This window comes from Cricetulus griseus (assembly GCF_003668045.3).
Source record: "Cricetulus griseus strain 17A/GY chromosome 1 unlocalized genomic scaffold, alternate assembly CriGri-PICRH-1.0 chr1_0, whole genome shotgun sequence".
In the NCBI taxonomy this organism is placed as follows: Eukaryota; Metazoa; Chordata; class Mammalia; order Rodentia; family Cricetidae; genus Cricetulus; species Cricetulus griseus.
In genome coordinates this window covers 121,886,232-121,911,568 of record NW_023276806.1, presented here as the reverse complement: position 1 = coordinate 121,911,568, position 25,337 = coordinate 121,886,232, and the positions used below count along the sequence as shown (strand labels likewise).

The window sequence follows — 25,337 nt, the reverse complement described above, 5'->3', positions numbered from 1 at the left end:
CACCTAGAAAGGACACACTAAAAGGCAAGTGTAACTATGGTAAATGTTCTTCCATGGAAAGGTCTAAAACAACTTAGTACTACTACTAAGCAGGGTCTATCTATCCCAGCAACAGATCCTATTTCTTTATCATTTCTGCAGAGTAAGGGCTCTACCTAACAACCTGCTCCTGTATGAAGATCTTCCAGGGGATCTTGAATGCATCCATCATCTACTGAAGGTTCTCAGATTTTTGGCAATTCATTTACTTCCAGTCATCACACCCAGCTCTTCATTGTAGTCTGTCTGGTATAAAGGTAATTTTGTCTTAATGACGCTAATTTAAGAGTTGCTGTGAGAAAACTTGACTGGCAACTTGTCCTGATAGAAAAAGTAACATACTACAACATTCCATTGCTCTCAAAAAGACAGAAACAATGTCTCTTTTACTACCATCAAGTAACCCTAATCCAATCATCTGAAATCCAAAATGCTGCATAAAACAATGTGCACTCAGTGCTGAGTTCGGGGGCAATTGATCTCAGAATTTCAGATTAGATATGTCTGACCAAAGTCTGCAAATACCCCACAATCCAAAAAACTTGCCAAGGTGTGAGACACTTCTGCCTGTACTAAGCATTCCTAAAATCACCAATGGAAATTACAAGGTAGAAAGCAAAAAGACAGTGGCTGAGATGGCTGAGCAAGATGGCACAGTGACAGGAAACAAGATCTTCCTCGGTGCTAATGACAGCCAGGTATCTGCTTTTAACTTAGTACAGGCAAAGAAGCACCGAAGACGGCAGAATAATTATTCTTTCCACAACTTGAAGCAAAGTGAAAGTCTAAGCCTTGGACTTGAAAGTCACCAGCAGACACACTATGGTGAAACCAATGCTGAGCAAAGTCCCAAAACCAGGGATTAAACTAGAACCATGTTGACGGCAGCAGGAAGACTGCCTCCACTGCCAGGATGGTTAATCTGAATTTAGAATCATCTTGGAGACAGACCTCTGGAGGGTTACATGGACTAGGATAACTGACAAGAGAAGACCTAACGGCTGTGGGTGGCACTGTGCTATACCACTCCGGGATCCAGAGCTGTATAAAAAAAAAAAAAAAAAAAAAAAAAAGTAAACCAAGCACAGCACTCCTAATTCTCTGCCTCTTCACTGTGGAAGCAATGGAGCCAGCCACTTCAAGCTCCCACTCACTGCTTTGATCTCCCCACTATGTTGCCCTATGCCCTGGAATTTTAAAAACAATTGTTTTAAGGAAACTCAAGTTTCAAGAATACGGAGGAAAGATTCAACACTCAGCAGACACTTAAAGACTGATGAGCAGAAATATGCACCATGTTAAAAAGACAATAGAAAGCATCGTGTAAGGCTAGGTCAAACTCTAAAACTGAAACATTAAGCTCAAAGGCAGCACAGTCAAAGGAACCCAGAAGAAAATAGAAATAAAGCGAGCTTGCAGAGACTTTGGGACAGCACTGAGCAAAGAGTTTCAATGCTGGAGTTCAAGAAGGATTTGATTTTGAAGGGCCAGGGGAGATGGCTTAGGGTTACAACCATTGGCTGCTCTTTCAAGGGACTTCAGTTTGATTCCCAACATGGCGGCTCACAACCATCTGTAACTCCAGGTCCAGCGGATCAGTTAGCTTCCTCTGGGCACCAGGCCACAAACATACATGTAGACAAAATACCCATAAATATAAAATAGTAATTTAAAAAATTTAAATACAAAATTAGAAAGCAACTTGCAAAACAGCTACATTAAGATTTTATGTACCTTAATGTCAATTACCATAATGTCAATATTTTAAATTCTTCTATTAAAAGAAAAAGTATCTGCAAAAATCACATGGTATATTACAAGTCCCCAAGGCCTCACTAAACTGTAGCCACCAGAGCTAGAAAGTTAAAATGGACCATCTGTGAATCAGGGACTCAAAGATTACTTCATGTGCCTAAAATTTTTAAAAACTTTCCCCAAACAACCTCATTTTTCTGCATATGAATAAAACTAAAGGCTCTCTTCCATCCATAATTAACTGTTCACTGGAAATGTAGTTAGTCTGACTGCATGTGCACGTTTACAGCTGCGTTTGACACAGGTTTAAGAACTTACAGCATCTGCTTTACAAATGGTGTTGGCGACATGTCGACACAGCATCTTCAGCCAGTTTTCTTTTGGAAGCTCCTCTGATGTCATCTGGAAGCTGAGCAGTACGTTGGCCTGCTCTGTTGGTGGCCTCACCAGCAAGGCAAAAGCATTATGACAATCTAGGGTTCCAGAATAACCATGATGAGTGTTACTCCTTGGATATTTAGGAATTTCATTTCCACAGACCACAAAAATCAGCTTTCTCCCCTGCCCTTGCTTTTCTCAACTAAAAAGGAACCATCACTGCATAAATAGAAGCACTGGGAAGAAGGATTATAATCATATATACTATATAAGAAGCCAACAATAACCTGAAAACAAATAAAAAGTATTCTTTGTGGCATTTAATTTTCTCAATGATAATCTAATAAAAAGATATATATAATCTTAGAATTCTAGCATTTAAGTTTCAAAATTAAAATGCCAGAATAAATCACTAGTAACTTACATAAATTACACACAAAGGAGTATACAAATATTGAAGAGTAATTGCTTTATAGCTGAAATGCTAAAATATCTTTTAAAACATAATGTTGAAAAAACTGAAAACAAACAAGCAAACACTAAATTGCTACCAATGAACATGTAGAAGTCAAAGGACAACTGCAAGAGGACAGTTTTCTCCATCACATGGGTCCCTGGGACCAAACTCAGGTCTTGATAGCAAGTGCCTTCACCTACTGAACCACCTCTCTAGCCTCTCTACCTACCGATCTGTATCTTAAATACACCCCCCCTTAATGTGAACACTTCACAACTACAACTCCCCCAAATTTAAATAATTGTCTCCTCATAGGCTCTAATAAACACAGAGCTGAACAACTGAGAGAAATAGTTTTGTAAGATACTGTGGGCTAGAGAAGTGACTCAGTGGTAGAGTACTTGACTAGCAGGTGCAAGGCCCTGGGTCTGATCACCAGCAACACTCATGAGAAAAAGGAAAGTTTCATGCCTTACTGCACAGGATCATTGAAATGGCCTAACTGCATAACAAAACATAACAAAACACACAACACTAAGTTAGCTAAACAGACAACACTACTTCAGATAAATGTTCATCTGTGGCCTTTTCAGACCTACAGAAAATCACTCAAATATTCAATACTAGTAAGTTAAAGGAAAAACACTCCTTAGGCCAGTACTGTAATGAGGGTCAGGAATGGCACCCAAAAGCTGTGTTAAAAGCTGGGACCCTGACCTATTCCATTTCATGGCTCAGCCATGAGTCTCCAGCACATGCTCTCAGACAGGATGAACCAATCACCACAGTCCACAGCAATGAAAATGAAAGGGAATGGACTGAAATCTCCAAAATTATCAGCCAAAATATCTTTATGAATAGATTATCTCAGAGAGTTTGTTACAAAAGAGAAAGCTGGCACACATGCAACACACAGGTGCACACACACATAACACGTGCCTACTTGAACTCACTATGTAGACCAGACTGGACTCCAACTCAGATCTGCTTGCCTCTGCTTCTCTAGTGGGAGTATTAAAGTGAACCACACCTTCCCTCTTCCATGTGTATGTCCATGTATCTGACCTGATGCCAAGCCTACCAGTTAGTTCGGGTATTTATTTCACACACATCTACTCTTTAATCTCCATCTCTTCTAATAGAAAGCTGTGTTGTTGACTGTTCACATGCACACTCACATGTCAGATTATGTGTGCTCTAGTGGACAAGGGTATGTAGGAGTTCTTTCTTCCACCATGTGGGTCCCAGGGATTGAACTCAGGTCAGTCTTGGCAGCACGCCCCTTTATACACTGAGCCATCTTGTCATCACTCCACAACTCCCTTCCCAAGTATCTTAAAGATATCCTTGGGGCTGGAGAGATGGCTCGGTGACTAGGACTACTGGCTGCTCTTCCAGAGGACCTGGGTTCAATTCCAGTACCCACATGGTGGCTCACAATCATCTTAAACACCAGTCCTGGGGATCTAGTGCCTTCTTTTGACCCCTGTGGACACTGTATGAATACAGTGCTCAGACATGCAGACAAAACATCCACACACATTATTTTTTTCATGGGGGAAAAAAGAAAAAACATGTCTAAATGCACCATTGGCAAGAATAAAAGATATTAAAATATATGGCGGATTATTTTGGATTTGGAAGAATGACGAGTGAGTTCTGATGCAGGAGTAAGACAAACTAAGGTGCTAATGTAATGCACAACCATTGAAAAGTCCTTTGACTCTTAGAAAGAGGATATTCATCAGGTTAAAATAATAAGAACAGCAAGTCTGTACCCAGAGATGGAGTTAAAATAGTTATGAAAACCATTACTTTAGAACACATTACAGGTGAGTCACATGTAAAGATAATTTATCTATTAAAAAAGGAATGGCAGTAACTCTAAGCCTCCGTGAGGGCAAGCTATTCTTATTTGGTGAATACTTTCCCCATGAGCTTACCTTCTGTCTCTCTAATGTCCAGCACCTTCTTAATCTGAGAAAGAGGCATTAGATGAATATGCTTAAGAGAAGCTGGTGGTCGGGTGCGGTCATGAGGACTTCTAAAAGTTCCGATAACCTTATGCCGTTTTCTTGCTATCTGATTTGCAAGGGGAAAGTCATAATCATTATTGTGATAAAACCAAAAGTTCACACATTTAAAAAGAACAGCACTAATCACATAAATCTATATGCAACTAATCTGATGATTAGCCATTCCAGTTACTATGCGATAAAAGCGAGAGACCGTGACAGAAAGCACACATGGAATTGTGTAGCCAGATGCCCATGTCCGTATTAGGAAAGTTCACAATCAGAGAAAAACAGGCCTAGGGATAGTAGGTGTGAAAAGTCCTGATGGCATGGAAGGATAAGAAGTACTGCAAAAAAAAAAAAAGAACTCCTGAATAAAAAGCTCGGATCCTCAGAAGGGGAATACTTGTTCTGAGACAGCTGTCCTGGGTTCAAAATGGCTTTAATTATAGTTTAAGGGGAGTATTTGAAATATCTTCTAATGACAGAATAATGCAGAGGAAATATCAAACAGTTCCTAGTCTTTGACTGCTTACATAATAACTGACAAAGGGAAGCCTAAATTAAACATACATTCAACACCTGAAATCCCATTTCTAGGGAGGCTAATGCAGGAGAAGACCTTCAGGTCAAGGCTAGCTTGAACTACACAATGAGACTGTCTCAAAAAGTAAACAACAACAGCAACAACACACACACACACAACAATAGAAGTATAAAGTTAGAGTGCTGTAGGAGGCTATAACTTTACCTTTACTGGATACCCATGCAAAAGGAAGAGATAGGTAACTGGAGAAGAGCAAAATCAGAAAGATCTTGTGATTCGTGATATATTGAGATTTTGCCAAAAGAAAATAAAAAATCTCCTTTGCAATAAAACAGATTTTACTGAAAGGCATTAACATAAAATGAGTGCAAATATTTACTTGATTGAGACTGGTCATTATGAATAAGACAAATAAGGTTAGAAATATATTAACGTGGTATTGGGCTAATGAATAAGATGAGCTACTCAGTGCATCATATTCTCACTAAAGCAGATATGGAAATGTCTATTCTACATATTATATGACTATATCAAATATTAACGGTCCACTTCCATAAGCAAAGTTAAGTTAAAGTAAGCAGCAGATGCTCTAATTCCTCTGCAACAAATGATTACTTCTTATTTGGCTAAACACAATATACCATTCGAAAAAGAAATTGAAGACACAAACATTAATAAGTCAAGGATTAAAAAAAAAACCCAAAACACAAGATAAAATATTCAAATGGAAAATAAATCCTTAAATCTAGATTTAGTTAGACATTAGTCATCTGTTATATTAAAAACAGCACAGATTTTACAGGCATTTAACTGTTCCTAAAGTATAAGTATAGTGATGGCTTTAGGTATTTGTTATATACAATCAGAATATTAAAAATAACTATTTTGTTTCATATTCTCTCTCTTTTTGCTTTTCAAAACAGGGTTTCTTTGTGTAGTGTCTGGTTGTCTTGGAATTAACTCTGTAGACCAGGCTAGCCTCCAACTCACAGAAATTGCCTGGCTCTGCCTCCTGAGTGTTGAGATTAAAGGCATGAGCTGCCACTGTTCAGGTGAGTTCTATTTTTTTTTAAGTAAGTTAAAGAATAAGGCTCTAGCCAGGCAGTGGTTGTGCATACCTTTAATCCCAGCACATGAGAGGCAGAGGCAGAAGTAGGCAGAGCTCAAAGATAGTTCAAGGATAGCCTGGTCTACAGAGCTAGTTCCAAGACAGCCACGGCTACACAAAGAAACCCTGTCTCAAAAACCAAATGAAAAAAGAAAAGAAAAAAAGAAAATAGTTCTACCTAGGAGTTTGAATCTTGATGTCCAAATTTAATATTGGAAATACGGCAGCTGAACAGGCATAGTGGCCCATGCCTGTAACCCCAGCACTGGAGAAGCTTAGGCAGTTCAAACTAGCCTGGGAGACATAGGAAGACCCTATCTTAAAACTAAAGCAGATGGGCTGTGGGTACACATACCAGGAACAAATGATCTGAAGAGGAAGAAGCAAAAGGATTACAAGGCCAGTCCTTACTAGACTCAAAGTAAAATAGACAATAAAAAGAAACACAAGTTTCTATTCAAGCAATGAGACAGACAGTCTAAAGGGATATACTGGTTAGTTTTATTCCAACCTGAAAGCTAGAGTCATCAGAGAAGAGGGAACCTCAACTGAGTAAATGCTTCCTTAAGCTCTGGCTATAGGCAAGCCTGTAGAGCATTTTTTTAATTTATGAATGATGTGGGAGGTCCCAGCCCATTGTGGGTGGTGCCATCTCTGAGTTGGTGGTCCTGGGTAATATAAAAAAGCAGGCTGAGAAGAAAGAATATGTGATAGGTAGGGTTTTAGTTGGGGGGATGGTAGGGGAGGAAGGGAGGGAGAAGGGAACTGGGATTGTCATGTAATTCAATCTTGTTTGTAATTCAAATAAAAAATGATTAAAAAATAAAAAGAAAGCAGACTAAGCAAGCCAGTAAGCAGCACCCTCCATGGCCTCTGCAGCAGCTCCTGCCTCCAGGAACCTGCCCTGTTTGAGTTCCTTCCTGTCCCGACTCCCTTCGATGATGAAGTGATGTTTAAGTGTAAGCCAAATAAACCCTTTCCTTCCTGAGTTGCTTCGGTTCATGGTGTTTCCTTACAGCAATACTAACCCTGACTAAAACAGTGGAGAAGGACAAAAAGTCACTGAACTCAGGAAGGTGAAAGTAAAAAGGAATTCAGTGACCCAATTATGGTAAAATATGAAGGGAACATAAAATTAAAAATCAAAATAAATGACTGTTGTACTAAAAACAAAGATAAACTCCACAACTAGTTGTCAAGGAAATCCAAATAACTGAACCTAATAGAATAGGGCCAGCAGACCTAGAGATTTCAATAGAAAAAAAAAACTAAAGAAGTCTTAGCAGAAACAATCAAAAGGAAATACAGTCCAACTATATACAGGACGGTCCCCTGGTAATGTAAACTATGGTAAAACTAGATTAAAGATGACTCCTGGCCTTGTTCTCAAAAGCAGAGCAGGCTGGGTTCTTACTGCAGGGGATTCAGGCAGTTCCCAATCACCCACTGCGTTATTTTTATGATTTTTTTCACTCCAGGATATGGTCGATTGTGCACCATATTATCACTATTTTGTGCTTTTTGTAACATTCCTAGCCAAATGGAAGTATTGCTTCTTAACCTCTAAGTATAAGACCCTTGAGCAGAGGTAGATCTGAGATTTTACTGCTCTGTGCATCCCTTGGTCTCTAAGGCTGGCCTGTGTTTTATACTTTAAGTAATGTACATGAAGTAAGAGGGCAGCTCTTTAAGACAAGCAACAACAGGAAAGGGATACAGGAATGGATAGACTTTAAAGAAAAGGTTAAGCCAGCAGTCATTTTGATGAGGGCAACAGAAAGTTACCCAGTTATAAGTTGTAAGTTTTCTTGTTCTTTTTTTTACCAAATGAACATCTTTTTGTTTATGAAATAAAGGAAGCTGAATTCCTTTCTACCTGTGTGGACAATTTTATGTCATCTTGACACAAACTAAAGCCATCTGAGAGAAAGGAATCTGAATTAAGAAAATGCATCCATAAGACTGGGTCCTAGGCAAGCATGTAAGGCATTTTCTCAATTAGTGACTGATGTTGGAAGGCCAGCCTATTGTAGGTGCAGCCATCCATGGGCTGGTGGTCCTGGGTTCTATTAAGAAAGTAGGCTGCCCAAGAAATGGTAAGCAAGACAATAAGGAGCATCCTCCATGGCCTCTGCATCAGTCTTACATCCAAGTTCCAGCACTGTTTGAGTTCTGTTCCTGACTTCCTTTGACAATGAACAGTTAGTTCTCCATGGAAGTAGAAGCCAAATAAATCCTTTCCTCCCCTAGCTGCTCTGGTCATGGTATTTCATTACAACAACTGACTAAGAAGACACTTCCCCTCATTAAATTGGCTATTTAAAAATATTTGTTAAAAGGAGGAAAAGAAGTCGGGTGGTGGTGGCACATGCCTTTAATCCCAGCACTTGGGAGGCAGAGGCAGGTGGATCTCTGTGACTTCGAAACCAGCCTGGTTTACAGAATGAGTTCCAGGACAGCCTCCAAAGCCACAGAGAAACCCTGTTGGGGTGGGGGGGGGGGAAGAAAGGGGAAAAAAGCTTAAAAAGTACATAATCTCAAAAATTTGCTTGGATAGTGCTATGAGAAAAGTATTGACCACAAACAGGTTAGAGTTTTGGAATCAAGATTATTACATCTCGGGCTGGAGAGATGCCTCAGACATTAAAGGCTAGGCTCAAAACCAAAAATATAAGATTATTACATCTCATCAATAAAACCTTCTAATTTCAAAGAATCTAATTTGGCATAGTGGCTCATGCCTGTCATCCCAGCACTCAGGTTGCTGGAGTGGAAGGACTGCCCAAAGCTCAAAGCCACCTTGGGCTACCTAGTGAGATGCTATCAAAGTAGAAAAAGAAGAAATCAAGAGTTCACAGTACTAGGTTATCAAGGTAGCTCTTCAACCAATTTCATCTTGACTGCAAAGGGCTACTTACATTTTAATTAAAAAAAAAAATCAATTAATTTGCAGATCTTTTTTTTTTTTTTTTTTTTTTTTGGTTTTTGACAGGGTTTCCCTGTGGCTTTGGAGGCTGTCCTGGAACTAGCTCTTGCAGACCAGGCTGGTCTCGAACTCACAGAGATCCGCCTGCCTCTGCCTCCTGAGTGCTGGGATTAAAGGCATGTGCCACTACTGCCTGGCTTAATTTGCAGATCTTGAATAAATATACATAAAAACAAAAGGTCCCCAAAACCCATGTAAGTAATATTGACTTGAGATTCAAAGTCTAGAAATTTACCAAACTTAATACTAGACTTTCTCCCAAAAGCATTCCACTGAAATCAGCAACTAGTCTTAATTTCTTTGAATAACTGAATATACCTCAAATTTCTATATTGTACCCCAATCAAAGCTTTATTTTAAATATTTAGGCAACTCACAAAATACCCCAGTGTTAAACTACACCAGAAACAAATTTACCTCGAGGCAGTCATTGAAGAGGAAGAGAGTAACCTGCTCTCCTCGGTCACAGGGATACTCGCCTAGAGAAACTGTTTCCACTCTTTGTACTAGGCTTCGATGAGAAGATAACAGATTAGCCTGTGAACATGGATAAAAGTTGTCAACTATTATCAAGTAACTTTTACATGTTATCATTCAAAAGTGGTGCTAAGCTTATATTTTATATAATCTTATATAAAATATAACATATAATTTTTAAAGATCCGTTTCTATTCTTATTTATGTGTATGTGTCTCTTTGCGTATATGCTATATGTGTAAAGGTACCCTCAGAACCCAGAAGAGGGAATTAAATCCCCTGTAGCTGGATTATATAGGTTGTGAGTCACCCGATGTGGTATTGAGAACTGAACTCAGGTCCTTTTTAAGAGGAGCGCTCTCCACTCCCACCCTCTCTCCAGGCATCTCTCCAGCCTGAGATCATTTACACTGAAACAATAGAAACCTAATTAAAGCAGTAAATTAAATGGTAATCATTAAAAAGTACTTACTGGACATCCATCTACTTCATAAACAACATCAAAAATCTGCTTCTGCGCTTCCGTTTTTCTCTTATCCTCATTGATATGTCTGAAAAGTTAATGTTTATTTTGTAAAAGTTCTTTTAATACAGACATGAAATCGGCACACAAATATATCTCATGTCACAAAGCCTGACCTTCATGTGGGTTCCTTAATTTTGATACATGAATCTGATAAAAATTTATTCAAATCATCCTGAGATTAAAAAATAATCCAGGGACTGGAGAGATGGCTCAGTGGTTAAAAGCACTGACTGTTCTTTCAGAATACCCAGGTTCAATTCCCAGCACCCACATGGCAGCTCACAACTGTCTGTAATTCAAGTTCCATGGGATCCAGCACCCATGGTCAAAGCGCCAATGCACATAAAAAATAAAGATTAAAAATATTAAAAATAATCCATAGATCTTTCAGAAATGTTGCTTCACTGTGGACTTATTTAGTCAACGAACAGATTGTAAGGTGCAGTCAGCCTACATAATATTTGATGATAACAAAACTCTGAAGTTTGAAGTATACTTCCTTTTTTCTTTTCTTTTCTTTTTCTTTTTTTTTTTTTTTTTTTTTTTTGGTTGTTCAAGACAAGGTTTCTCTATGCAGCTTTGGAGGTTGTCCTGGAACTCACTCTATAGACCTGGCTGGCCTTGAACTCTGAGAGATCTACCTGCCTCTGTCTCCCGAGATCAAAGGCGTGCATCACCAATGCCAGGCCTGAAGTACACTTTTAATTAAATGAGAAAATTCATTCAAGTAAAGAAATATAAAAAGCAGAAAGAGAAAATTCATGCTGATGAAAGGACCTAAGAATGCAAGGTTTATAGAAATAGATCTTTGTAAATCAGAATTTAATTGAAATCAGAAAATCCCCTTGAACAACACCATATGCATTTGAATGACATGAAAAAGCCTTTCTCTAGGGCACAAGAAGAAAAGGTCTATTTGTGCATGAATGGCTATTTTCAAATTTCTGCCCCACTACTGTACATACAATTAATGCTTATCATTTCAACTATAACCATACTACTGGAGGAATAATTTAGGTATTTTATAAAAGTTTGTTACTGCTACTCTTTTATTTATGATGAAGATATCACTTCCAGTCTAAATCCAAAAATAAAAACATGAATACAGGCCAGCATGATGGATCTATGGGTAAAAGCACTTACAACATGCAAGCCTGGAAACCTTGAGTTCAATCCCCAGAACCCATGTAAAAGTAGAAGGTGTAAACTAGCTTTGACATCCACATGCCTATGGTAGAGTCCATGTACTCACACACTCATATTCATACTTATTCTCTCATTCTCTCTCTCTCATTCTCTCTCTCATTCTCTCTCTCTCTCTCTCTCTCTCTCTCTCTCTCTCTCTCTCTCTCACACACACACAAATATTTTAAAGTAAATATAAATTGCTTACGTCATTACTTCTTTGAGTGATCCAATAGCCTTTTCTAAAGTGCTTTTGTCAGGATTTTCATCGGCTGTATGCTTCTTAAGATCTGTAACAATAACACATATTTTCCATGACTAAAATGAGTAGAATGGTTTTCCACCTACACCTTAAAAATACGTCACTCTATCACAGCACTTGGGAGGCAGAGGCAAGCAGATCTCTGTGAGTTTGAGGCCAGCCTGCTCTACAAAGCTACACAGAGAAAACCTGTCTTGAAAAAAAAAACAAACAAAAAATATATTAATCTCGATGGAGGTTAACTATTTTTTAAAGGTAACATCTAACCCTTATATTGAAGAGAAGCTTCTGGCTAGGAATAGCAGAGCAGATCTGTATACCCATTACCTATTTATTACCTTAGGAGTTGGATAAGGAAGGAGTACAAGTTTGGAACAAAACTTGACTACACAGTAATAGCCTCTCAAAAACAACCAATAGCTGGATATATAGTTCAGAGGTTGAACCCCTGTTTAATATGTGTAGGGTCCTGGGTTCATTCCTTAGCACGATGGCACATGACTAGAATCCCAGCACTTGGGAGGCAGAGATGGAAAATATTACTGTAGGCCACCTACTAATACACCTAATTTGAGGTGTCAACACCTAATTTGAGGTGTCACATTTTTATTAATATTTAACAGGCCACCAACTACCATAAATACATTTATCATAAAAACTATTACTCAGCATAAACTGTGTTCAAGATATAATTTAAATAATTATATTTAATTATATTATATTAGATGTGAAATTTCATTGTGAGTTCCAGAATAGCCAGGGTTATTCAATAAAACAATGAGGGCTGCAGAGGTGGCTCAGTGTGTATGAGCACATATAGCTTTTGAAGAGGGCCTGAGTTCAGTGCCCAGCACCCAAACTGGGCCGTTCACTCCTACCACTCCAGCCTCTGTGAGCATGCAAACTTATATGTGTACCACACAACCACACACAACTTATATAATTAAGAACATTTTTAAACAAACAATCAACAGTTTTAATCAAAATTTTCTAAAACAGTCTTCTTCCATTAATGTTTCCAAACTATTTTACTGATTAAATGTTCAGAATGTGTAGCACTGATTTTTTTTTTTAAACATTGCATTGACTTGGAGATGCCTAGATTGCTCAGGCTTTCGTTACAGTGCTCAGTGATCATCCTGTTACCTCATATGCCACATTTCTTTTAAATTTCATATGGGGACACATGGCCCCATCACAGAGAGCATTTGGTGACCTTAAGAACAATCTTTGTGCTACTGTAGAGGTTCACATTCAAATGCTAACTCTGCTTCTCCAGGGTTGTTGTTTTTTTTTTTTTTTTTTTGGGGGGGGGGTGAATGGATGTTTTTGTTATTTATATTTTGTTTATTAATTTTATACAGGGTCACTCAAAGTATACCAGGCTTGCTTCAAACTCACAGAAATCTGCCTGCCTCCCAAGTGCTGGGAGTAAAGAAGACATCACTATGTCTGGTTCTTCTCAGTTTTTTTTTTTTTTTTTTTACTATGTTCCCTATGCCACACTTGACATACCCAAGCTAACACCATGTCAACATAATATGGTGTAATATGTAGAATAACCCAAAAAAGCTTAGAAGTTCATTTTAGTCACAATAGCATCTGATAAACTTCTATTTAACAGAAAGTCTTCCTAAGAGCCAAACACTGGCTCCTACCTATAATCCCAGCACTCAGCAGGTTGACTGGAGGTTGCCTTAAGTTAAGGGTGGCCTGGAGTAATAAATAATAAATATAAATAAAATTAAAAAAGAGAAGCTACGTATCAAAGAAATAATTTGGATATACAAATTTGATTTTTAAAAAATCAGTTTAGAATACCCTAAGATTGGATTGTTAAAACACTCAAAATAATCTATACAATAGGATAGACCAGGGAAACTACTCATACAACAGTAATTTCGACTACAAAGGTAATCTGGAAGAGAGAAAATTTCTCACTTTTTTGTTAGCACTGTCATTTATACTAACCAAAGCATTTTATTGAAAAACATAGATTAACTGGGCTATGGTGGTGCACACCTTTAATCCCAGCACTTGGGAGGCAGAGGCAGGCAGATCTCTTGTGAGTTTGAGGTCAGCCTGAGTTCGAGGACAGGCTCCAATGCTACAGAAAAACCCTGTCTCTAAAAACAAACAAATTAAACTCCTGAGTTTCATACTTTAATTTTTAAAATAAAAATTGACACTATGCTAAAAAATAGTGTTTTAGTCAACTGAGCATGAATGCACAAACACACACTTTTTAACCAGAAGTACAATTTAATCATAGAAGTTGCGCTAGAAAATCCTAGCGATTCTTCCAGTTTTAAGTAAGTACTAAAATAAATGGACGTAGGACTCAAGGTAGACTAAACAATCTGGGATTGATTCATTTGAGACAGAGTCTGCTGTATCCCAGCCTGACCTCAAACCTTCTATGAAAGTCATTTGCACTTCTGATCCTCCATTTCCATTTCCTCAGGCTGTGATTAGAGGAGTGTAGCACCAGGCAGGCCTGGTATTTCAAGGTGCTGGGAATCAACTTAGGGACTGGCCAGACTAGGCCAGCACTCTGCCAACTGAACTACTTCCCCAGCTCCAATCTAAGATTTTTTTAAAAGGGTAAATATAAAACCAAATATAAAAAAACTGAAGAGGACTAGGAACTTGGGATATGAGTCCTCTTCCTGTGATGTTTCTAGGGGGGAAAGCTGTTACTTGAATAAATAGGTTTAGAAACTATGACACCACAAAATATAAGGAACTTTGAAGCAGAAAGAGACCACTCTTACAACAAAGAATATCAGGTAAAACTGAGTATTTGAAGCTTTTAGAAACTGGTTTCAAAATTATCATAATTTCACATCTGCATAAAAAACAACCTTTAGTGCTAAGACCTAATAAACTCTGAAAATAAAAATACTGACTCTTCAAGAGAAAAGCATTTTAGACTGAGGATGGAGCGGTTAGTACAGTGCTTGTCAGCATGTACAATGAAGATGTGGGTTAAAACTCAACACTATATAAACCAGATACTAATCACTGCATTCAGGAGACAGGAGAGGCAGATGTGCAAGGTCATCCTCAACAGGAAAAGAAGGAATGAGGGAGGGACACTATTGAATAAAAATAAATAAAATCAAGCAAACAAAACCACAGTAAGGGAAATACCATTTAGAAGTAAAGCAACGCTGGGTAGCCGCTGCACTGGCCGGATAAGAAGTTCCACGAGGCTCTGCCGTCCACACTCTGGTTTAGCTTGATTTATCTAAAAAGGAGTAATATATTATACACAAAAATAGTTTAGGTTTTGTCTAAAACTTCAAAACATTCTATCACAAATATAATTGTCAAGAAATGATAGAGAGGGGGCAACAAACTCTGAAGGTAAAGGCACTTGCTGCCACACCAAACATCCAATTTCTTTTTTCTTTTTTTTTTTTGGTTTGTAGAGACAGGGTCTCTCTGTGCCTTTGGAGACTGTCCTGGCACTCTTTCAGTAGACCAGGCTAGCCTTGAACTCAGAGATGCGTCTGCCTCTGCCTCCTGAGTGCTGGGATTAAAGGCATGAGCCACCAACGCCCAGCCAGACACCCAATTTCAAGCCCCAGAATATACAGTGTCGAAGGTTAAGAACTTCTGACCTGCACATGTATGCACAAGCACGGAGATAAAAGACATGCATGGAGATAAAAGACATGCAGGTGGGCACACACAGGCTCCAGCACAAAATAAATCAATAAATGAATTAAGAACTCATGGGGAAGATGTAGGATGGCAGCTACTCTTTGCCAAATCACCGTGATTCAATAGTTTTCCGAGGTCTAAAATTCTCTTGTCAGTAAAGGTTAACATGTTACAAAGAGAGTGTATTCCTCTACACACTTGTAGAGGCTTTCTTAAGCTTTTACAAAGCCTACAAATACCACTCCTGAAAAACAGTTTTAACCTATCAATTGCACTGACACCACTGGTTAAAGTAAAGCATCAATGGGAGAAGAAAAATAAGTAATTAAAGGCAAACAGTATCATTGGAACACCCATAGGTGTTTCAAGAATTAATCATGGATAACATTATTTCCTTTTAAAATAAGCATATGGGCCACCATATGCAAGGCCCTGGGTTCAATCCTTATTGCTATAAAAAGCCAAAAGAAATCATACAACATCCCTATTCACTCAACTGCCTCTGTTCATGCTGTGTAAAATAGATCTTCTAAGCCTAAACATCATAGCCATCCACAGACACAACTGAAATTAAGACCAGTATTAAGGTGGTGTTACAGAAGTAGAATTTAAAATAACACAAATTGCTCTTTTAAAAGGTATTTTAATGAATTCTTTTGTAAGTAGTTATCAGATTTTTATGAAAGAAATTTACCTTGAGAAAAGCATGAAATCTGGGCTTCTGTCTTTCACATTTAATAATTGTTTCCTTGCTCATTTCAAAGAAGTTTACAAAGGGAGGGTAGGTTTTTACCAAATCTTTTGACTAAATACAAAAAAGTAAAAACAATTTGTTATGAATATCAACCTTAAAACAGCAAATAAAGACACACACAAATGACACATACTTTAAAACATGAAAAATATTTGAATATCAGACTGGGAATATAGCTCAGTCAATAGAGCACTTGCCTAGTATAAACAAAACCCAGGGTTTGATCCCCAGCAACACAACATTTAAACTAGTCGTGGTGTGTGTGTGGGTGTGTGTGTGTGTGTGTGTGTGTGTGTGTGTGTGTGTGTGTTTATTATTTGCTTTTGCTTTATGAGACAGGGTCTCACTATGTATCCCCAGTAGTCCTGACACTCGCTCTGTAGACCAGGCTGGCCTCAAATTCAAGAGATCCGCCTGCCTCTGCCTCCCAAGTGCTTGGATTAAAGGTGTGTGTCACCACTGCCTGACACAAGCAAAAAGATATTTAAATAATGACTATATAACCATTTGGGAACAGCAAATAATTTTACAATAATTTTACATAAATGTCACTATACAACTGTGAGATAACTGACGTTCTACTGATGATCTTACATTAAGCTGAGCATATAGAAAACATGTTTCAAAAGTCAAGAACAATCTAGCATATTCTATAACAACCAAGTGAAATCGTTAAATGGCATCTTTGCATTTCCTTCCCTGTCAGTCCTTAAGTCTGAAATCTTTAAAGTGCATGAAACTGTAAAACAAACACTTACATATTTAAGAAAGATGTCACCAATGCTTTTGCTCTCATCCCAATTAACAATAAGGTCTTCAAGATCATCCTGAAATAGAACAAATTGAAACATTTAATCTCAACAGCTCCTTACACATCCTGCCCTTAATGTTTATGAGATCTTTTGCTGAGGGGGAAAAATCACTCTAAGGAGTACCTTAATAAGTGTTATATGTAAACTCCTTATCTCAACATAGAATTAAATTTTTGTTTACAAAGAAAATAACCTTTGGATTAATTAAGAAAATATAAATAGCACTGTCAGACCAATCCTAATTCTCCAATATGATTAATAGCTTAATGTTTTGTCTTACTAACTATAAAGCTGATTGGCCTCAGCAATTACGGAAAAAGCTAGTTTTAATCCTGCTGCTATAGCAACTAATTTAACATAAGTCATTAAAAATTATAACCTGTAACATGGTCAAGCAAATTGTACTAAAAGTGACAGGTGGTAAATGTTCCAAGGCCATATGGCTCCTGTTACAAGTACTCGATTCTGCAGAACGGAAGCAAGCATAGAAAGTATGCAAATGGGGGTGAAGAGACTGGAACAGGGAGTCCTAAATGCTTTTATCAAAACTCTCGCCTCAGGGTTCAGGGATCTATGGAAGAGGAGGCAGAAACACTGTAAGAGCCAGAGGGGTGAATGACTCTAAGGCAGCAGCATCTTCTAGACACAACAGAACAGAACACATATGAACTCAGAGAGACTGTGGCAGTATGCACAATACCAGTACATATTCAAGCCAGACAAGATCCCAACACTGAGAAGGATTAGACTCAAGTCCTACCCCTAACCAACAAGTTATTTGGAACTGATACCTTCTGGGAAATGGAAAATTAATTTTCTGTAATGACTGTCACTGGGTATATCAACCACACATCTGGGCAGGTCTTATGCCCAGAAATAAATGCTCAACACAAAACAGACTCAATGTTTCTTTTTTTGTGGGCTTTTTGTTGTGTTTTAGTTTACTTTTTGTCCTTTGGGCTTTTGTTTGTTTGCTTTGATTTTTTTTTTTTCTTTTCTGTTTCTGAGATAAAGAACTTGAAGTTAGCTGGGTAGGGAGATGAGAAACACTTCAGAGGTGGGGAAGGGCAAAAATATAACTAAAATAGATTATATAAAAAATGCATGAAAATGAACGGGATCTACTAAAAGTCTTTTTACCAACATAGAGGGCTAGGTGCAGCCTACGAATCATAGTTTGCTAATCCCTGACCCATAAATTCCTCAGTCATCCTAAAACACACAATGTTAAAAACAAAATTGAATGGAGAGATGGCTCAGGGGTCTACAGCACTTTTCAATCTTTCAGAGAACCCAGGTTCAATCTCCAGCACCCACATCTGTAACTCCAGATTCCAGGGGATCCAATGCCAACTTCTGACCTCTGTGGGTACTAAGCATGGGTGTGGTGTACATACAAACATTGTTGGCAAAATATTTAACAAGATACAATAACATAAGTCTTAAAAGGTTTTATTGAAGACCTTTACAAATGTAAGACAAGAGTAGTGTCATAAACCTGTAATCCCCACCTGAGCAAGGAGTATCACTATGAGCTCAAAGCCAGCTACATGGTAAGAGATAAATTTCACATACAAAACTTATTTACTTAGCTAGGTAGAAATACCCAAAATGAAGTACACACAACCCCCAAAAAGAACCTTTAATACACATTTACCTTTATCTTCATATGTACATCAAAGATATCTGGGATACTCCCAAAAATAGTCTTGATCTCCTCTGGTGCAAGAATAGGTCCACCACGTTGCCCTTCTTCTTCTAATGGTACCTGAAATAACTAAATGGGGGAGAATCTTAAGTTTAGGCAAACTGTGAGTAAAAGAAGGCTAAAATATAAAGCACAACAATCAGTGATATCAACATCAGAAAAGGTCGAGGGAAAAACCTTTCCTCAATTTTAGAATCTTTTCTCAGAACATTTTCTTTTTCATTCATATGTTGACATACTCTGTACAGGCATGCACGGTGTTAAGTGAACTGCTGTTCTTCCAGGGGACCCAGATTCAGTTCCCAGCTACCATATGGTGCTTTACAACCTTCTGTAACTCCAACCCCAGGGAATCCAATATACTGTAATGGTTTCCACTGGCACAGTGTCAAAACATCCATAAACATAAACCTCTTTGTATTTTTACAAAAGAAATCTAACAAATAAATTATTAGATTTAGTAGAAGAGAAATTCCTGCTTCTTTAATTTATAAGGAAGAAAGCAATAAACTTTCTAGAAACAAAACAGTAGAAATTCAGTAGCAAAGAAACTAGATTTTTTTTTTCCCCGAGACAGGGTTTCTCTGTGACTTTAGTCCCAGCATTTGGAGGCTATCCTGGAACTAGCTGTTGTAGACCAGGATGGTCTCAAACTCACAGAGATCTACCTGCCTCTGCCTCTCGAGTGATGGGACTAAAGGCGTGTGCCACTACCACCCAGCAGAAACTAGATTTTTAAATCTCATGTGAGAAAACCTGAAATCTGCCCACTTATTGCTGTAGCTTTTTTATATTATTATTATCAGTGTGTTTGTCTGTGTGTGAAAGAGAAAAGGGGGAGAAGGGGAGATTGAAGGTAGGGAGGGGAAAAAATATGGGTGCAAACAGTGCACAGGAGAGATCAGAAAAAACTTCCAGAAGTCAATTTTCCCCTTCAACCATGAAATGCTGGGATCAAATTAAAAGTTTTACAAGGCAAGTACATTTTGTACTCATTGAGCCATCTCACTGGTCCTGCTCTACCAATTGTAAATAAATAAATGGACCTCAAATAACTAATGCAAACACAAGCACAATATGCACATCTTATTCATAAGACCCAAAAATAAATTTAACACACACATAGAAAAAAAAAAAAAAAATGAGCATGGCAGCAAATAACTTTAGTCCCAGCATTTGGGAGGCAGAGGTAGGAGGATCCTGTGACATCAAAGCCAGCCTGGTCTGCATACCCAGTTCCAGGGCAGCCAGGGCTACATACACATAGTGAGACTCTGTCTCAAAAGTTAGAAAATTAAAAATGTAAAAATCAGTGCTATCTAATACAAATAATGTAAACACTTGTGTTTAGGATACACACATGCTCAAAAACCAGAGAGCTATGGGTGAAAACAAAACCAAAGTCACACAGTCATAGACTCAAACTCAACAAACTAAGAATGATAGTCATCCTCCTAAATCATCTAGGTATTTTTCAAGACAGTACCAATCAAAATTCTAGGACTTTTGATAGATACAGGAAATCTGATTCTAAAAATAAATGCAGATATATAAAATTGTTTCATAGGAGAAAACAACAATATTCAAGATGGTGTGTGCTACAGTAGAATTAAAATTCAAGAAGTAAAAACTAATGAAAATATAAAGCCAGGTGTGGTGATAGCACACACTAGCAATCCCAACGGGAGATGAAAGCAGGAAGAGCTGCAGGTCAAGGTCATCACCCACTACATACTAAGTTGGAGGCCAGCATGGGTTACATTAGACCCTGTCTGACAAAACCAAAAAGGCAAAAAGAAAAAAACAGAGCTAAGTAATTTACTAGTCACTCAAAGAATGGTCTTCCAACAAATGATATTAGACTACCATTTGCTATGACCATAAATAAATATCAAAAACCCCATTTGCAAAATTTAATTCAAAATAGATCATAGGCCTAAAAGTAAAATCTAAATTCATGGAATTTGTAGAGGAAATTACTCATGACTTAGTTTTAGGTAGAATTCTTGGACATGACCTCAAAAACCGACTAAAATAAAAATAGGCATTTAATAAAAATTTTCGTAAGATATGTAGCAATTTTCTTATGCACTAATAAAAAAATTGAAAATCATACACTTAACATAGTACTAATATCCAAAATTACACACAAAGAACTCTCAAAACTCAGGAAGGGAATGACACACAAGGGAAGGAAGAAGCTAAAGAACCAAATGTTGGCCAGACAGTGGTGGCGCACACTTTTAATCCCAGCACTTGGGAAGCAGAGGCAGGAGGATCTGTGAGTTCGAGACAAGCCTGGACTACAAAGAGAGTGCCAGGATAGGTCCAAAGCTACAGAGAAACCCTGTTTCGAAAAACCAAAAGAAAAAGCAAATATTGGAGCTCAGCTAGCCTAGACAGCAAAACTATTTCAGAAAAGGGGAAAAGGAAAGGAAAAGGAGAGAAGGGACATACAAGGCAGACAGGAAAGTGACAGACACACTCTAGTTATATGATTCTGAAGGAAGCCGGGCCTTTGGTGCACACCGTTACTGCATTTATGTGACACTCTCCCAAGACAAGCAGCAGGAAGATATTTGAAAATAGAACAGTTCTGATTCCTGGCTGCAGTCCACATATCTGGACATGTTAAAGTCACAAAGCTGTATACCCTCCAAGAACAAGAAAATATTTAAAAGTTTCTAGTCCAGTAAAAATAATAAAAGTAGATTGTTCATTCTTAACTTAATATGACAGTAGCACAAAAGACAGAAGGGGTGAATAAAAAAGGGGCTATCGGATGGCTGAGCAGGTAAAGATGCTTGCCACCAAGTCTGACAGCCCCAAGCTACAGAATGCACATGGTGGATGGAAACAGCTTGAAAGTTGTCTTCTGACCTACACATTTGTACACTTCCACTCACAGCAATCCTCCCACCTTAGCCTCCAGGGGTCACTATGCCCAATTAAGTAAAACTCTTTTTAAATAAACATGCAAAATTATTACATCGGAGGCACATTGCATGCCACTTTGCTTAGCATAGAAAGGACTGACACTTGCATCCATGACGGTGTCTTCTTTTCCTTTCCTCTACAGGCTGCACTACGGTTTTGAGGATTGAATACAGGCATGTCTGTCAGACCACAGCTATCCCAGTGAGCTAACCCCACACCTTAAGATAGTTTTGTGGCTTATGTTTCTTTATTGGAACCAATTTAAAATTACTTAATTTTAATTTGTCTACCCAGATCAAACAAACACCCAGAATTTGCTTCTCTTTTTTGGAAGGGACAGGCTTTTGCTATGTAGTCCAGGCTAGCCTAGAATTTGTCTCTCTCCTACCTTAGCCTTCCAAGTATTGTCTCAGGTATGTACTGCTATACCCAGCTGTGGTTTTCTTTACTTAAGTATTTTTATTTGGTTTTAGCAGGTAGATTTCAACAAACTTACAAAAACGGGGGTTGGAGAAGACTATGTTTTGGAATGTATAAACTATTGTGTGACTCAGAAGCTTTGGGTTGGCTGGGTTAATAGTGTAGAGACTGAAATCTAAGCCTCATGTATGTTGCATATGCCCTCTCCCCCAGAGGTACTCCCCCTGTCTCTGCAATAATGACAATTTTTAATCTTCATGTACTTGGTTTCCTTTTTCCATTTTCATGAATGTGTATGCACATAGGCATTGTGTAGCACATGTGTGTGCATGTGAGTATGGAAGCCTGTTTTATGCTGGTGCTTGTGCCTGGTTTCGGAGACAGGGTTTCACTACAGTCTGTTGGTTGTGACTTCTCTGCCTCCACCTCCAGAGCACTGACATTACTGACACTCCCAGTGTGCATTATCATGACCAGCTCAAGAAACATTTAAATGTAAGTAAACAAAGAGTTAAACATGTATTATAGGTAACTACTGCCCATTTGATGTTTATGACAGGACTGAAAGAAAATTACTGATATCAGTATTGTTCAGTTTCTCTGCTATTGTTTAGCCAATAGTTTCCACATATATGCAATACTAAATAGAGCATTTCTGTATAACACAAATTTCAGAAAATTCTAAATTTAAGGCAAGAAGCCCCTGGGTGGTGGCACACACCTTTAGTCCCAGCACTCAGGAGGCAGAGGCAGTTGGATCTCTGTGAGTTTGAGACCAGCCTGGTCTACAAGAGCAAGTTCCAGGACAGCCTCCAAAGCCACAGGGAAACCCTGTCTCAAAAAAAAACAAAAATAGGCAGGGCATTGGTGGCAGACGCCTTTAATCCCAGCACTCAGGAGGCAGAGGCAGGCAGATCTCTGTGAGTTCAAGGCCAGCCTGGTCTCCAAAGCGAGTGCCAGGATAGGCTCCAAAGCTACACAGAGAAACCCTGTCTCGAAAAAACAAAAGAAATAAAAATAAAAATAAAATAAAATAAAATAAAAAATTTAAGGCAGTATCTTAACAATGTGAAGTTACAAGAACCCAAATGTAGTCTCATTGTCAACCTAATGGAAAAAAGAAAACTGGAACATTTTAAGGGTTTTCAGGTACAACAGCCTGGTAGCAATTAATAAAGGCACTGCCAAAGCTACAAGGTTACACAAAAACCACAGCATTGTAGCAAAGGCACTTCTAGAAGGCCAACTGCACAGCAGCTTCTGACTGGCAAGACTAGTCAATGCTGGAATTAAAAATTACTGTTTCAAAACAGTTGATGCAATGCTACTTGGTTTGGTCTTTTAAGTCATCGCCTGCCTGGGTAGTGCACACATCCGCTATTAGAGTACTCGGGAGGCAGAGAAAGTGAGAGCACTACACGTTTGAGGTCAGCCTGTTCCGTTATTAAGTACCAGCCCAGCCAGAATTCCACAGCAAGACTTATCTCAACCCCATATCCACCAATACCACACAAAAGAAAACCCAGTATCCTTTTAAAGAATAAACCAAAAATCACAGAAGGGAAATAAGAAAGGGACAGTCCTTTAGAAAGTTAATTAGAACCTAACTGATACTCACTTGAATAATTGTCGCCAGTATATTGACGTAATTACTCTCCGTCTGGTAGAGCTCTTTTGCCACTTGCCACCTGGCTGACTGCTTTGGAGGAACTGGAGTAGAACTTCTAGAAGACTTTGAACAAGACTTGGGTGTTTCTGAAAGAAAGAGAGGCTTAATGGGAAGACAGATCTAATCATCATACAGACTTAATCCACCACCAGAGACTTCTGCTAAAGTAAAATTTCCTCATGGGATAAGGCCAGAAAAATACAGTGACCAAAAAGGTCACTAATTTTGAACTGAGAATATAGCTCAATGGTAGAAAGTTTACCTGATATATGTGAAGCTCTAGGTTCAATCTCAACACCAATTAAAAAACTGACATTTTACTAATAAATGCCCAATCGTCTTTAAATCTGCCAAGATCACGAAAAGTTTCCTAAATGAGAAGAAACTAAATAATGAAAATATGAGTATCCTGAATTTTATTCTAAACTAAAATATAAAACTTTGTTGTTGTTGTTTGGGTGGGGGCTAGAAATCAAGACATGATTAAGTAAGAAAACTAGAAAAATCTAAAATAGACTGGCTCATGCTATTAATGTGATAAATATTATGTGGTTATTCAAGAAATGTCTCCAAACCAGCTATAGTGGTGCATGTCTATATGCTAGCTCATCAATCATTCAAGATGCTGAAGGAAAGCCATGACTTCAGAACACCCAGGACTACACAGTGATATCTCCTACTTGTCTCAAAGCATGGGCTGGTAACATAGTGGGAAAGCACTTCCCCATCCTGTGGGTCCTGAGTTCAATCCCAGTATGTAAAAGGCACAAACACACACACACACAAAAGAAATGTCCAAATATAAACACTTAAATATTTAGAGCTAAAGACTTATCCTTCAACCTATTCCCTCTCACATAGCACAAATGTATATGCAGGAATGTATGTATAAAGATTTCTGACTGAATTGATCCTAAAGAAATCATGGCAGAATAATCCCATGTAGAGAACCTGAAAATATCATAGGTTTTTGAAAAGTTAAATAATAAAATAGAAAAAACATGTTAAAATATTTCAGTGTAAAACAAGAGGAAGCCAGGCATTAAGGTGCATGCCTTTAATCGACAATCAGAAAGCAGAGGTAGGTGAATCTTAATGAGTTCAAGGCTAAACTAGTCTACAGAATTCTAGGACAGCCAGAACCACACTGAGAGGCCCTGTCTCAAAATAAACAAACAAACAAATAAATAAATCATGAAAGAAGAAAGGGTGGGTTATGATTACACTATCACAATAGTGTAAACTTTCTCTATGCCAATAGAGGAAGTCTCCTTCAAAGATAACCACCTGGTTCTGGCTTTTTTTCAGAGATCTGGGATCAATTCCCAATACCCAAACAAAAGCTCAGAACTGACAAACTCCAGCCAGAGGATCCAACCCCCACTTCTGACCTCTGGAGTAGTGGTTCTCAATGGTGGGGGTATGTTGAATGACACTTTTACAGGGGCCACATATCAGATATCCTGCATACTAGTTACATTATGATTCATAACAGTAACATAATAGCAGTCATGAAATAGCAACAAAATAATTTTGTGGTTGAGGGTTACCACCACATGAGGAACTGTATTAAAGGGTCCAGGCATTAGAAAGGTTGAGAGCCACTGTTCGGAAGCACCAGACATGCACTTGG

General features: G+C 38.2%; 1 protein-coding gene across 5 annotated transcripts in view; it reads right to left on the bottom strand.

Annotated features, from left to right (window-relative positions):
- The window catches only part of Ect2 (epithelial cell transforming 2), a 61,260-nt gene that overhangs the window by 14,518 nt on the left and 21,405 nt on the right, over nucleotides 1–25,337 (bottom strand). For all 5 annotated transcript variants that reach the window (XM_027392088.2, XM_027392087.2, XM_027392090.1 and 2 more), the window contains 10 exons: nucleotides 23,654–23,790; nucleotides 18,628–18,747; nucleotides 16,917–16,985; nucleotides 16,099–16,209; nucleotides 14,889–14,985; nucleotides 11,682–11,763; nucleotides 10,235–10,313; nucleotides 9,703–9,822; nucleotides 4,573–4,711; nucleotides 2,113–2,267 (listed from right to left, as the gene is read on the bottom strand). In XM_027392088.2, the coding sequence (XP_027247889.1) occupies nucleotides 2,113–2,267; nucleotides 4,573–4,711; nucleotides 9,703–9,822; nucleotides 10,235–10,313; nucleotides 11,682–11,763; nucleotides 14,889–14,985; nucleotides 16,099–16,209; nucleotides 16,917–16,985; nucleotides 18,628–18,747; nucleotides 23,654–23,790 (1,109 nt within the window). The remainder of the gene's footprint in view (nucleotides 1–2,112; nucleotides 2,268–4,572; nucleotides 4,712–9,702; nucleotides 9,823–10,234; nucleotides 10,314–11,681; nucleotides 11,764–14,888; nucleotides 14,986–16,098; nucleotides 16,210–16,916; nucleotides 16,986–18,627; nucleotides 18,748–23,653; nucleotides 23,791–25,337) is intronic.